We start from the raw sequence: 14961 nt of genomic DNA on the forward strand, positions 1-14961 counted from the left end.
AGAGAGAGAGAGAGAGAGAGAGAGAGAGAGAGAGAGAGAGAGAGAGAGAGAAAGAAGTCTCCTCCTTTGTATTATAGTTCCCGTTAAACATTGGCTAAAGAAAAGGATACACAAAGCTTACGAACAAGACTTACAATAGAAAAAAATATCTTTGATTTATCCTTCAGATCAAAATATAAATTTTCCATAATAAAGGAAAGCAGGACTCACTAGGCACTAGTCAGTTGCAATTGAAGAAGGAAAGTCTACATGCACAAGAATAGAACAGCTACATTTTGTTAGCACAGTCCTAAGAGAATAGTTAATAATAATAATAATAATAGACAGCATTTGTATAGCGCATATCCCCGCTCAACAGCAGGCTCTATGCGCTTTACACTATATTATTACCCCAGCAGAATATAGAACACTCCGAAACATTCTCAGCTTCCCGGGAAGCATACAGATGAGAAACTTGTCCCGAATGAAGAGAAATTGTGTTAAGGTTAGAGTAAGCATAAAGGAGGGATCTACATTGCATCAAAACATCTCTGACTTTTAAGATTAGTTACTATTGACATTTGCTTTTCACTAGCCCATTTTACTAAGCTCCTTCACTGTACATATTCTTTATTCTACAGTGGAGTCCCCTTAACTCCTTATCCTTGGCAGGTCACTCCCAGCGGTTTGCAGTTGGGAATTTTTTCATTAGATGAAGAACCATCAGAACAGGAGAATATGTTTTGATTTGATGGCCTCTTTAGTGAAGCATATTTCACTGTAGTTTTTGAAGCAAGAGAGGGCTCTGGCATATTGAGAAAAGCCCCCTCTGAGAGTTAAACCAACATCTGCAAGACCACCAAATTTTTTGTCCAGTTTAGCTGGGTTTTTGGTTAAAGAGGTTGTTCAAACATAAAATATAAAAAAAATTGTGGTTTTTTTCCTTTCTTTTGGGTTACTGCAGTTTTCTGTTTAACTGTACTTGGTTCAAGGACTCTACTGTACTTATTATTTTTTTTATGCTTATGCGCAACACACATTTCTAATCTTAAAAGTCAGAGATGTTTTGATGCAATGTAGGTCCCTCCTTTATGCTTACTCTAACCTTAACACAATTTCTCTTCATTCGGGACAAGTTTCTCATTTCAGCAAGGCAGTTCTGCTTTCAACAGGCAGAGCAAGCACATGATACTTTTGAGTTCCCAATTTTCATCTGATAAACAGGCACTTCATCTGACCTATCAAGAGACCAACGTTGTAAACAATCTTATTTGTCCATCAGTCACACCCACATATATGATACATCTCAGATTTTACTAGATATTTTGGCAGGACAATTGAGCACTGATCACCAGGCTAATAAATCCCCATAAAACACATACTCTGTCATTTGAATGAAAATCCAAGAAAATGTGAATGTCGGTTAAATTGACTTTTGAAAAGATTTGATTTCATTTCCATAGATGCTGACATCTCTCTATAATAGTTTAGTGTTGATTACTCAATATTCAACAAAATTGGACAATTCGAACAAAAGATACAATTTTAATATTTAAAAACACCTTTTCTCTCCAATTTTTGATAAAACATGATTTCGTTAGGCACAAGATATTCCAATTCAATCAGCAGTTCAGAAATGTAAAAGAAATTTGTATTTCAGAAAAATAAAACCGTAAAGGTATAACTAATTTCAACAACACTGAAATCAGTTCTATCTCATAATGTACTTCAATTCCCATGATGATGCATTTTCTTTTTCTCTTATTTTTGGCGTATAAAAGTTTAAAGGTAATTAATATTTATCATCCAATAAATTCTTATTACATATAGTGCTGTTTGTTCAATTAATTATAAACATTCAAAACATTTGGCAGATGAGAATATTTGATTGATCAACAAATGATGAAAAAAAGGTTTCCATGTAAAATGCAAACAAATCAGCAGCTTTTGACATTTTAAAATGAGAGTTTTGACATGCAAAGAAGCACCATATCTCTGACAACAAATTCACAGACAGAAGAAGTATCTCAATCAGAGTCAGCACATATGTAAATGGGGGCTCTCCTGGTCTAGAGGTTAGGTTACAGTGTTTGCCTCTCATTCAATAGAGCATACGAAACCTAACAGCGACCCACAAAATTTGGTTAGACTCTAAAATGTTCTTTCCTGCTTTCTAAACATGTTCTGTCGTCTGCTTTTGTCTCTACTTTCTGCCCCCTCCCCCACCCCCTTTGCCCCCTCTTCTGAGCTCCCGACTTTTTCACTGCTACTCCTTGGCTCCCTCTTAATGCTGTCTTTCAGCCACACCCCTGATCTTATGGTAGGTAAGATCTAACATCTAGCATTCTCAGATAAGGGCTAAAATCTTGGAGATCCTGTGTGCAAGTTGCGCACGTTTAAGATTCCTTGGTGGTCCTAAAATCTATAGCAATAGGCTTCGGCCGTCACCCGCGCAAAATTCAAAATTCCTGCCAAACTGAAAATATTGTGTCCCGCGTGTTTCTATGAGTTATTGTATGCAGCCGTGAGTGCCATAAAACACTTACCGAAACAAACATATTATGTAAATGAAGCAGATTGAATAAAGCTTGATAGTTTAAAACTGGAGTTCTTTTAACTATCTGGCCGCCAATCTTCATTTGCCCAGCTGTCTTTCAAAATTAGGGAAAATTTCTGAAAATATATCCACCAAATTGGATATTGGTTAGTTCTATGTCCCTGTTTGTTTCTTTCATACTTAAAGGCACCCATTTACCAGCTTCTAAATTTGTTACTTATCACAAAAGTTGGAAAGAACATGAACATTATACTACAGTCTAGTGTGCACACAGTGAAATCTGCAGGGTGCGGATATCTTTTTGTTATGTACCAATTTCGCTATACAGGCATATATGATTTAAATACAATGAATTTAATGTGTAAGAAAAAATTTGGGACATAAAAATCTGTTCACTTAGTGCATGTCTCGCTAAGTGCATGCAAGACTATTTAGATCAGATTTCAGGCTTTGATATCAAAGAACAGGACAGTATCACAACACTCTGAGTTGTCTAGCCATACAATGAGAGGCAAAGGCTTTCGCAAAACAAAAAAAAGCTTCAGTACACCAAATCTAGACTTGTAAAATGATTATCCCCGTAATAAACTATGAGTCTTCCTGTTGCACATCAGTTGTCAGATTGCTCTGCAAAACCTCTGTATCACCAGCTTCCCCCTCACGACTAGTGATAAAGAATTTGGAGTCCAAATTTTCAGCTTGTGATCCCTCTTCCTTCTCGTCGTCATCACCATCGTCATCATCCTGTGGACTTTCTCTCCCAGACGGGCTTTCCCTCTCAGCATCATTAGGGCGGGCAGGGTCTTTGGCTGGTTTAGTAGGAGGAGGTACATTCTCTGCATACACTTTGGCAATGAACTCATCAGACCCAGCATCATCAACAAGCTTCTGTGTCTCTTCTGAAATGGGACCGGCTCTTTCACTTGCATCCTCTAAGCTTTCCAAGTAATGGACTGTGTTCTGTATAGGACGAGAGAAGAAATGGATGCTGGGTGTTTACACATATTGACTCTATCACACACATGACTTTTACCTATCTTTCTTGGTATACTGACAACGTAGAACACAGAAAATTAAATAAAAAAGTCAACAACATTACAAGCTGTAAATTCAAGGGATTAAAAAAGGAGGAATTATGAAAAGTCTCAAATTTCCTTTGTATTAATAAAATCTGCAGGACTTTTTAAAAACCATGTTTAAAGAAACTGCAATGTATAAAATCAAAGAATAAAAAGGAAAAAATCAGGGATTAGAGATCCTTTCCTATTAACGAAAATTTCCTGTTAAACAAAGTATAGTGAATATATCCCAGGAAAACTGCTTATACCGATGAAAAGCCTATCAGTTACTCCACAAATGCTGGCATTCATCATACTTCCCTGTTTTTCTGAAACAAAAATAAAAGCTTTTTAAGCAGTCTCTTATCAATAATAATAATAATAATAATAACACACACAAACTATGTCTGTGAGAGTAATTTACCTCAATGTCTACAAGATAAGTTTCCGTCTGTGCACTCATTTGTCGTAGCTTCTCCCTCATCTTCTGGATACGTTTCTGTGGATGACCATAATGTTTGTTTGAGTGGAGAAAAACATATCAAAACAAATGGAAGACATTTTGGAAAGACAAAAAGTGTGACCTACCAACTTTCAACTGGAAAATTTTGATCCAAACCTGACAATAACCCCATAAAAACTTAGGGTTCCCAAAAACTTAAAACTTCAAATTAATGAATATTCTCTTTAAAAATCTTGAGCATATCAGAAAACGTTAACAAATATCAATCAACAATTAAAAAATTACTTTAAAAATATTCACCCATATCTGACAACAATCTAAAAGAACTTCATTACTAATATAAATTGTCCCTAAAATTATGTTAATCCATGTCTAACAACAATCACAAAATAACTACAAGTTGTAATGAAATAGTCACTTAAACAAATATATCAATTTATATATAGGGCTGAAGGACACACAGTTGCTGAGTCAGTGCACCCTTGAGGACGAGGCTGGAACTTTCATTGAGTTAATATCCAGTCATTGTGTCATTGAATATAAAAACAGAAACATCAACCAGAAAAAAATGCAATTTGGTACTGTCTGTAAATGAGCTACGCATCAGGAGGTAAGACATTAAATAGTCATGAGTACAGCAGTGGGTAGCTTCTATCTGCACACAAAGGCAGGCTCTCTGCCTGTTACTTTATTCTTCCAAAAGGAATTTTTTTAAATAGTAGAAGGTTTTACGGCGCTCGCAACTGCATAAGGTCATATGAGTGCCAAGGGGTGAGTGTCAACAGAGAAATCTTTACAGGGAATCAGACTTATTCTGCTCACCTCTCTAGCTTCAACAGCACAAGGTCTGCTTTGACTATCAAGGCACCCGGGAAATAGCAGGTCATAAGAGAATGACAAACATACAAAAGAACTTGAGGAAAATGACAATAGTAAGGATTAAGAAAGAAAAAGCAGCAGTTCCCTGTTGTAGATCACGCACAGTTATGAGCGTGACATAAATCAGCCCATTTACAATTCTACTGTGCTTGAACGAGAAATGTCCCCCCCCTTGGGAATGGCCTAAAGACACTACAGTCAGTGGCACTGCTCCGGGGGGTTTCAAAAGGAAAAGGAATAATAACAAAAATATATAACAAACCATGTCAGAACATTAATTAATATTATTTAGTATTCTGAAACAAGTAGCGAAGATGACACGCCACTAATAATTTAAATGGTTAAGTTCTGAGAAAGAGTCCACTTCCTCATGCTAGAACAAAAGAAGAAAGAATATATTTATTTTGCAGTATAAGCAACACACACACACACACACCTTATCTCCACGGTCTGAAATTAAAAAGCTCCTGCTATGCTATAATTATCTTCAAGAATCTTTTCTATATTCCTATGCCTATGTAGAACAATTTTTAAAAAGAAATAAAAGATAAGTAACAAAAATTATCACTTTTGCAAATGCTTGAGTAAAAATGACTAGCTTAAATCTGCCAAAAACTTTTAAAGTTGAAGGAGTTTTACCTTTGTGAATTTCTTTGTTGACTCCATCTTCTCTTTATCTTCTTCAGCAATCACAGTTTTTTCACCAGTCACTGCGGAAGGCAAAGTTCATTCAACTACCCTTCAGCTTCAACAAAATAAAACTCACTCATTCTGCTATCGTCCAGCAACAAAATGGACCTGAACATATCCAACTTTTATAGACAGCAAGTTCTTCATGTTGCTGTGCATTGTTAAATTCAATCCTAATTGATAAGCTCTACTCCTGCAAATTCAACTCGCACACTCAGTTCTTATTGTCTGAGATAGTGGTAACTTGTGAAATTTAAGACACAAATTTTCCACTGAGAAAAACACAAAGCAGGTTTAAAAAGAGAGAAAGCTATCAGCAACTCAATGAAGTGTCAGTAAGGAACTGACAGCCAAACAACAGAAAACCATTAACTACAAGCCTGCCCAATGCAAGAGGCACTTAAAAGGAAATTGCTACCTCAGAATTACCAGGTTTTATCTGACATTTTTGGCTGTTTTAAGCTACTAAGACTAAGACCATGAGGTCAGAAACCTAATGTTCTATCCCTATCAAAATTGTAAGATTATTCTGAGTCGTTTTCAAGATATTCAAAGAGCTGCATTGAAAAAGCTTGACATGTGAAATTAAACATTGTTAACGTCACATTTCTTAAAATTAGGTACGGTATAGAACAGAGAGAACTTTGTAATCCTCAGGTAGCAAAATATTAACCCAACCCTAGGCAGGGAGACCTAAACCTCACAAGGGCCCGAAGGATCTGCAGCAAACAGCAGCATTTGCCTTACAGACTGAAAAGATGAATGAGAAGAAGAAAAGAAAGCAATACTATTAATAACAGACAAAAGTCAAGCTAAGGTTTTCAGAGCAACTATGGCTGCTAAAAAAGAAATTTTACATAATACTAACATTTGTTTGAGTTTGTGCTCTAAGAAAGAAAATTAACCACGTGACATTTCCAATCATATATCCAAACCAACAAAATACTACACAGCCACAAATTTCTTTTTAAAAAAATAAAAGAAACTTTCAGCTGAAACAAATGTACATACCAGGATCAATCCCATTGAGGATGAGTTTTTCTTCTTGATCAGTTCTGGTGAAAAACAAAAACAAGTAGAAGCAAAATACTTAAAAGTATGCAACAGTAGAAAATATACTATTTTTGTGAAAATACTATTAAAAGTACTATTGAAAATGGAATCAGTTCATCAAATTACTGATGCAAAGACAGTTAACTTCTGTACTCCACTTTATTCATGTGTAAGATGCAACTTTATTCAAGAAAATGAAAATCGTAATCAGATCTAGTGGAGGCAAAAATTAAGAGAGGTCTCATTACTTTTCCTTTCTCCTTCACTAAAACAAAGTCAGCCATTACATCAATAATTATGACAAGCTCATTTCTTTTCTTAATGCCCCCACTTGTTATTGAAATGTGATAAAAATTATTTCAAGCTAAGACAACTAAGAGTAAGCAAATAAGGTTGTCTGTCAAAATGGTACCATAAAGACATGCAGAAATAGTAGTCCAAGGAATATAATATGTCTTCTTTAATTTCGCTCTCCTAGTAGCCTCATTTTTTAAACACCACGACAAACTAACTTATTCTCTACATATTTTCTTAGAAACCATTCAGTGTTTGCCAAATCAGTGATACAACTATTGTCTTTTTACTCAACCATTTTGTAGGCCTACCAAAACACCCGAAGCAGCTGTGCTGGAATGACTTACAGTATTAAAAAAACCTGATTTTTATGACTTGATTATAGAAGTTTTCCATGCATATGTGAGGCATCATGGTGAAATCAGGCGCTCATCAAAACAATGAAATCAAAGAAATTGACTTTTTTCTGATGGTTTGGCATCAAATTTTTGTTTTTTGGTTCATCACTTTTTATGTCCTTTTGAAAATACATTTCTGTGTGGATTTTTACTAAAAATAATTGATTAAATGCACAGAAAATGTAAATTTTCAATTTCCAAGTACTCTCAAGCTTTGGAAATCATCCAACTTTGATGGCCATTTTCTTGGTAATCTTACCTCTGAAACCAGGCGACCCTCATTTCCATCAATGCAAATATCTCGGCTTCCGCTCAAGATAGATGGGTCATTTTTTCATTCAAAGCAACATAAATGAACAAGCTTTAAGATGATGCCAATAACTCCACATGCCCAAAAATTGACCAGCGACTAATTCCACCACGTCGTGACACATATGCCTTTACACTTGGAGGCCAGCTTCAACTAGTAATTTGGTGGTCTTCTGCAGAATACCCACAAGTCAGAGCAACGTCTCTAGCACAGGGGTGGGTCAAACCTCTTTTGCCATTTTACAGTGTTTTTTTGCAGGTTTTAACCTAAAACGTCGTGTTTTACTATTGTATCCATACGAGGTGGGTAACTCTGTACCACCACTTTCCAAATAGGAAATTTACTTGTTAATCCGATCAGTACGCCTTGCATAGTAGTCTGTCAAAATGATTTTTTAGAAATACTGAAAGTTTCAAAGAGATCTTCATACTAGAAGTATTCTAAAATGTGAAGAATACCACGGCGATGATATGTCACGTGACGCGAATGCGCGATTGAAACAATTTTACTAACGGGTCCGACTAACTGCACGTTCACACAAAACACTCAGATGAGCGACAGTTGTTCTACTTCTAGGGTATCGACGGCGGCCGACGACAAAATGTACCAACAAATCTCTTATCCCGCATGTGTTCAGACTAAAGGAACGACAACGGCCGTATGTTAGTCTTGTCAGCGCAGTTACATGTAGTTGTGTAAGGGTTAGAAAGACTGTCACTCGTCCGAGTGTTTGATGTGAACGCGCAGTTACCAGACCTCGGACAAGCCTTGTTTTGAAAGTAACAGCGGAGCTACGAATATTATCGATTATTAAATGTCCCAAATTGTAACAGTTATCAGGCTATCATCGGAGAATTCTGGGTGCGGGAAAAGATCACACACAACTTGGGGCGAGTCAACTACTAAATGCGGCATCGATATTTCGGGAAATAGTGCTCCGAGTTCCTACTGACAAAAAGTTCGACGGGTGCTTCCCGCGATAAAGGAGAAGGCAGAGTAAGTTTTTAGAAAGATCCGGCCAACAGCAGACTGGGACAAAAAATCGGGATACACGCGATCGAAATCGGGAAAATAGGGAGGATTGAGATTTGGGGAAAAAAATCGGGATATCCCGACTAAATCGGGATGAGTGGCAGGTCTGTTTAAACTAATTTTGACAAACAATGAGGCGTTGGATGCACGAACACAAGCTCTTACATTCTTTCTTGCAAAGCTGAAGTCTTATTCTCTGCATCCTCTTGTGCTTCTGGGGAGGACAAGAAATAAAAGAATGAAATCAACTGTAGATATATAACAGAGCATTAGCAGACATTTATGATACAATTAATGACACTGTGAAGGCAGCAGAGTAGGACCCTATTTAAATCAATTCAAAGTTTTTCCTTCTTAAGTTCTCAATGTTCCACATGTGAGAGAAAAACACAACAAAAGCTGACTTTTTAAACTCAAAGGCAACATTTCCAGGATTTGTGGTGCAACAGGCTCTTCATTGCAACCAACAAAGAAGGGAATTTGATTCTTGCCCTCAAGCACATTTGTGGTGTTTAGACACACATGTTGCACAATAATTCCAATAAAAACGTGTTTTCTGTTGTGGCATTTGAAGTGATAATTATGAAATCCTAGTCAAAACAGAGGAAAATTTTCATGTCTGTTTATAAAACTTGTATTCTCTTATGACTAAAAAAAAACAAACAAAATTTGTGCCAGGGACAATGACTTTTCATCAGGTACAATAGGTGCACCTAGAACCTAAAGTCAAAATATTTTGTTTAAAAAAAAAATTAAAAAAAAAAAAAACCCAGTGCAAAGGCATTGAGTACAGCTGGCTTATTCCACCTTCATCTGTCTTTTGGGAAGCATACTGTTAGCAACTGTTGGTCTCCATAAAAATAACCTGTTAAAACAATAAAATCAGTACTGCATAATCTAAACTTCTCACAGTATGGTATTTGGCAACGAGAATCTGCTACCACATCCTATTGAACTAAGTTCCAATGGCACAATGCAAAAAAACAGTTCAGGTACTTTTATCTCACCTTGAAGTAGTTTCTCTCTCTGCTCCAGTAAATCGGTCATAGTTCCAAGCTGAGCCTGAAATCACAAGAAAAATTGTATTGCATCCATACACACAAAATAGTAGCCAAACTTTTTAGCTTTAGTAAGTGTTTTACGGCACTTGCAACACAATAAGGTCATTTAAGTGATGAAAATTAGTGTTACAAGAGAGTAACAAACACAAAAAAGGAAGGAGGAGAGATAAGGATGATAGATGTTTGATAGGAAAGAAGAAGCAAACCACAAAAGAGCATCCGCCAACCACCCACAGCCAAACTTTGCTCTGAAATGCAATCCAAGCAGTAGAAGAGTAAACTAATTTTTGTCTTTCTGTCATGTAAGAAATGGAGAAGCAAACAGATAATGTGATTGCTATCCTGCTGAGAGATGCAGTTTCAGTTCTAAAAACTCAAGACAACAGAAAGGAAGAAGACGAGCTTGATTATGATCATGTTCATTAAATTAAATTTTGAAATACACAACCACTTGGAAGTAAATAATCCAAAAATTATAGATGCTGGATGATACTGGATCAAATAAAATAATGGGAAACATGCTGATCAGAACACATGAAGTTTAAAGATGTTTATATTTTTGTGAGAGTGAGATAAGTTTATTAGACTTAATTATGTAGAACAGAATTATCTGCAATAGAGCTCCCAGCATTAGAACCCAGTCCGCCTTAGAACCAGCTTTACACTATACCGGCAACAGAATTTTTTCTTTAAGATTTTGGTACAGGACAGCACATCCACGCACCCTTGTTCCACTTGTTTCAAATGGCTCTGCTGGTATTAAAACGCAACAAGCTTCTCAATACACACAACCACGATTCCCAATGCAATGCTGTAACTGATGACACACAGCGAATTTAATGAAAGAAAAGGCAATGGGTGGAAAAAGTGGTTGGGTTGGCAGGAGAGTGGGGGATAGTGTTGATTACAGGCTGACAAAATCTACGTCTTGCATACACACACTGATAGAGAATGATTATGAAAGTGTTCACAAGAGCTTTACTGAGCTTGTACAATCGTCAAGAGTTTTTAAAAATAGATTTAGTGACTTGATCTTCAAATTGTTAAAGTGTTATATTTTGTAATAAAGCTAGCTCATTTACTGGCCATTTTTACCATTCACCTAGGCAGTATTGCAACTAGTTCTGTTTTAAAATTTCAATTTATGTTGTCAGATCAATATATAACACTTCAGTGTCAAGGATTTTCCCAATGAAGCGTGAAGTCACTGGTACTCAGTTGCATCTCAAACAATGCTCACAAATATGTGCACATACCATAAAAATACTGTTTAAAAAAAAAAAAATAAAAAAAAACCCCAACCAAAACAAACCTCTCTAACTTTCTTTGAGTGTCAGTACTGCCTGTGTCATATTTCATTACATCAATTAAAAAAAAAAAAAGACATCATGTAACCGACAGGAGCTTAGTACTGCCTCTTGAAATCTACGGAGCAACGAACTCCAGCAAACAAATCGCCTTTTTTCCTCCATATGACTGCTTCTCAGGCAGAGACCACTATGGTCAAGATCTGTAATAACTGACGTAAAAGCTTACCTCTGCTTCGTGTAATTGACGTTCCATCTCTTCTTTACGTTTCAGATAATCAGCCTTAGACTGGCCTCTTAATTTTTGGCTAACACTTTCAATCTTTTCATCTGCATAAGTTTCAGAGCTGTCAAAAAGAGAAAAATTGATAAATTATCAAACTAACGGCAAATCATTCGAAGGTAGGGCCTATATCCCTAAAAACATTCGTTGAGGAAAATATAGTTTCGAAAGAGAACAAGAATACAAAAGACAACTGAAACAGTGAAAGTTCTCCATAAAATTTTCATATCATACGAAGTGAATAGCTCCAGAAACACATCCAAGGAAGAAAAATTCTAGTCAAAACACTGAAGTGTAATTTACAAACATTGACAGATTTAAGAAAAACAGAAAGCAAAAACACTTCCAAATAAAGGGGCATGATTTCATTTATTGGAGGACAACAACATTCTTCTGTTCAAGTTCAGTACTTCACTTTTCATGTTTCAAGTAGATACAATTTTAATTTTCTTCATTTTCACTCATCAAACTATGAAACCTCAATTTTAGTGACAGCCAAGCAAAACAAGGACAGCCTCTGGCAGTATCTGCAGCCTCCAGCAAACTTTTAAAAAATAAGGTGCTAGTAGTACACACAGGAGCCTCATGATGGACAAAAAGGAGATTTGAAGAGGAAGGACTTCCGTAACGAGCGACCACCCCATCAAACACAATAAAGAAAAGGCCTAAACCTAACCCTAGATCTACCCCTACCCCTGAGTTCTGCTCTGTCTCATAGTGGTCGCTCGTTACGGAAGTCCTCCCTTTGAAGATTATCTCATCAAAAAGGGAGTGTATACAGACCCGGTAACCGGGAACAAAGTCACAAAGTATACAGACCCAGTAGGGGAACTCATTTGTGATTTTGGAAAGTTTCAGCGCCCTCTTGGCTCAGGGTAGACCTAGGTTCTTCTAGATCTATGGCCTAGGCTAGGTCTAGATCTAAACAGACAGACATAAATCATTGATCTAGTTTCGAGGCTAGCCTAGATCTAGATTTAAATGAAGATTGCGGATGTCTTTTCGATGAAAGAAAGATAGTTTTTCCTCCGTTTTGGAGTTGGAGGAATCACAATTTGAAGAAAAGAACAAAGTCATAATTTCTCTCGAGCAGTCATCCTCTCTATTTCTCTCTCTCTCTCCCTCCCTCTCTCTCTGTCACTCGCATTCTCTTTTTCTTTTTTTGTCTGTCTTTCTTTCTCCCCGCCTATTTCCCACTACAAAGGAATCCTGTTATAACGAGAGGGAGGGGACCAGTGCGAAATGTCTGTTATACCAGGATTCTCGTTATAAGGAATCCAGTAATAAATTGAATGGAAATAATGAAGTAGGCCTAATCTATCAGTTTGGTGTTCTGTTTATTTCTTTTTGTTATCTCCCCTGATGATGACATTGTTCAACATGACCTCTAGGTCTTACTTGATCAAAAATCAAATCAGGTTTCTTTCTCAAGCGCAAGCGATGTTGACAGCACGGCGTTAGCAATCAGAAAGAATGCACTCTGGGCTAACTCGTCCTCTGTGTTGTCCCCCATCCCACCACACACCGTGGTGTGTTTCGTCTGCTTGCGCACGTTACTACACATTCACTCCATCCATCACACCATTGTGACCTCTCCATCCTCGCATTGGAGAAGTGAGGGCATGGGTAGTGGTAGGCCTAGATAATCTAGACTAAGCTGGCCTATCACACGATGCGTTCTGCTTTTCTGCGCTTACCACACCCTCCCGACTCATTCGCTCCGACCTTCATTGTTGGCAAACATGGGCTCTCCTATTCTTTGTTTCTCTCAAGGAGTTGATGTGAGATCTTAGGTTTCGCTAGATCACCTACAAGTTTCTCAACTGGCGAGGTTTATAATATGTATAACTGGCCTGTGCGCTGTGCACAGCAGCAGCAATATTCCGCTATAACCGACTCCCCGGGTTGTCCGATAGCGCAGCAGTATTTTATTTACAAAGATAAAGAAGGGAAAAAAATGGGGTTTTAGAACAGTGTCATTATAACAGACTTCTCGTTGTTTCAGGACTCGTTATAAGTGGACTCCACTGTATATCTTTCTCTCGTTCCCTCCTGCCAACTGGGGCATGTCATACATTTTGCTAGCACTTCCCCCTGCTCTCTCTCTCTCTCACACGCACACACACACACAAAAACTACCGGGTCTGGGCGCTGAAACTTTCCGAAATCACAAAAGAGTTCCCTTACCAGGTCTGTATACTTCGTGACTTTGTTCCCGGTTACCGGGTCTGTATACACTTCGCATAAAAAAACATTGACAAGATGTTCTCCAAATGAAAATTCAGGATCTGCTAAAGTTAAAGCAAGGTAAAATGTTTTGAGCAAAGGGTATTCTCCAAATTGGATTGTCAGAAAAGTGTGCCAAAAATTATCATTGAATGATGGCTTTTTCTTTAAACTCTTGAGGCAACAACAACACCACCACTTGTTGAGCAAGCCAAGTGAAAGCTTTATTGTCAATATTGAGAAATTATAGATCTAGAATCGGCGATTTTGTAGTTTCGTTCATTAAAGTCAAGAGTAGGGGGGTCTCAGGCCCCCCTGACCTAATAAAAATATATGGAGGGGGGGGGGGGGGGATCAGGGGGGCAGGCCCCCCTGAATTTTTATCCTAATTTGATGTTTTGCAGTTAGGTTGCATCCCTACTCTTTTTGTAGCCTATTTCAAATAGTAATAGTATTTGGTCATCAAGACTTCTGGATTTCTTCTCTGGATGTAAACAAATAATGGATCGTGGACTTTAATGAACGGAACTACAAGATCACCCTAGAATCTAGTGTAACATATATACCTTTGATTCACTTCTGTAACTGGGGGTCTTTTTTGCATGGCTTTGGCAAGTGGGTGGTGGGATGACGGCTGGGGGACTGGATTTGATCTCTGCTGTGTTTTCTTTTGCTTTTTCGACACATCCTTAGCAGGCTTTCCTACTGCAGCGTGGTTTCCAGTCTTCAAATGACTTTGAACTGGGTCTTGAACTTCAACTTCTTCTGTATCTTGGTGATGGGCATCTTCTTTAGGAACGGGTATACGGGATTTATTTTTATTATTGAAAGCCATTATTAAGATCAGAATTAGATCTAGAACAACACTGATAGGCCTACTTGGCGATTTACATCATCATAGCCATACCATAGATCTAGAATTTTAGAAGAGTCATAGACTCACTATGAAGAATCTACTCTATCACTCCCTTCTATCAAAACTAAAACGTCAAAACGTTGTTGTCGTTTTGAAAACTTCGATTCAACGAACCAATGGTCCTAATTAGACCAAAATGGAATAGGTATTGGGTCTAGATCTAGACATAGACTCTGACTAGGCCTTGATCTATTCAAACTTTTGAAAAGTAGCTTTCTAAGCGACCCACAAACCACAAACTAAGATCCCCAGATCTACAAACAATCCGTTCAGTGTCCGCGCATTCTTGTTTACATCGGTTCATAAGCACAAATCTAGGAAATTCTATGACATCTGTTCTGACATCCGAAATGCACCGCAATTAATTCATGAAATGTTTTTTTTTTTTCATTTAAAAAGTCATAGCTCATAGTAATGTAAAAAAGAGAAAAAGGGGGTTCTAACAAATGTGCTAT

At 37.4% G+C, this 14961-nt stretch overlaps 1 protein-coding gene across 1 annotated transcript; it reads right to left on the bottom strand.

Moving 5' to 3' along the window:
- Nucleotides 1-2851: 2851 nt before the first annotated feature.
- On the bottom strand, nt 2852-14941 carry LOC101862796 (uncharacterized protein DDB_G0283697). The gene is made up of 8 exons (XM_005097866.3): nt 14157-14941; nt 11311-11428; nt 9721-9775; nt 8879-8927; nt 6638-6681; nt 5576-5646; nt 4019-4093; nt 2852-3496 (listed from the first exon to the last, which is right to left on the bottom strand). The coding sequence occupies exons 1-8, from the start codon at nt 14423-14425 to the stop codon at nt 3125-3127; spliced, it is 1053 nt and encodes a 350-aa protein (XP_005097923.1). The 5' UTR covers nt 14426-14941; the 3' UTR covers nt 2852-3124.
- Between the last annotated feature and the right edge of the window lie 20 nt (nt 14942-14961).

This window comes from Aplysia californica, unplaced genomic scaffold, assembly GCF_000002075.1.
Source record: "Aplysia californica isolate F4 #8 unplaced genomic scaffold, AplCal3.0 scaffold00165, whole genome shotgun sequence".
Lineage (NCBI taxonomy): Eukaryota > Metazoa > Mollusca > Gastropoda > Aplysiida > Aplysiidae > Aplysia > Aplysia californica.

Bases quoted from the DNA above. Each gene is read 5' to 3' on its own strand.
- LOC101862796 (XM_005097866.3), bottom strand. From the start codon at position 14,425: ATGGCTTTCAATAATAAAAATAAATCCCGTATACCCGTTCCTAAAGAA. The intron at 5,647-6,637 runs GTATGTACATTT...TGCCTTCCGCAG, and splicing joins CCTCAATGGGATTGATCCTG to TGACTGGTGAAAAAACTGTG. The intron at 3,497-4,018 runs GTAAATTACTCT...CGTCCTATACAG, and splicing joins CTTATCTTGTAGACATTGAG to AACACAGTCCATTACTTGGA.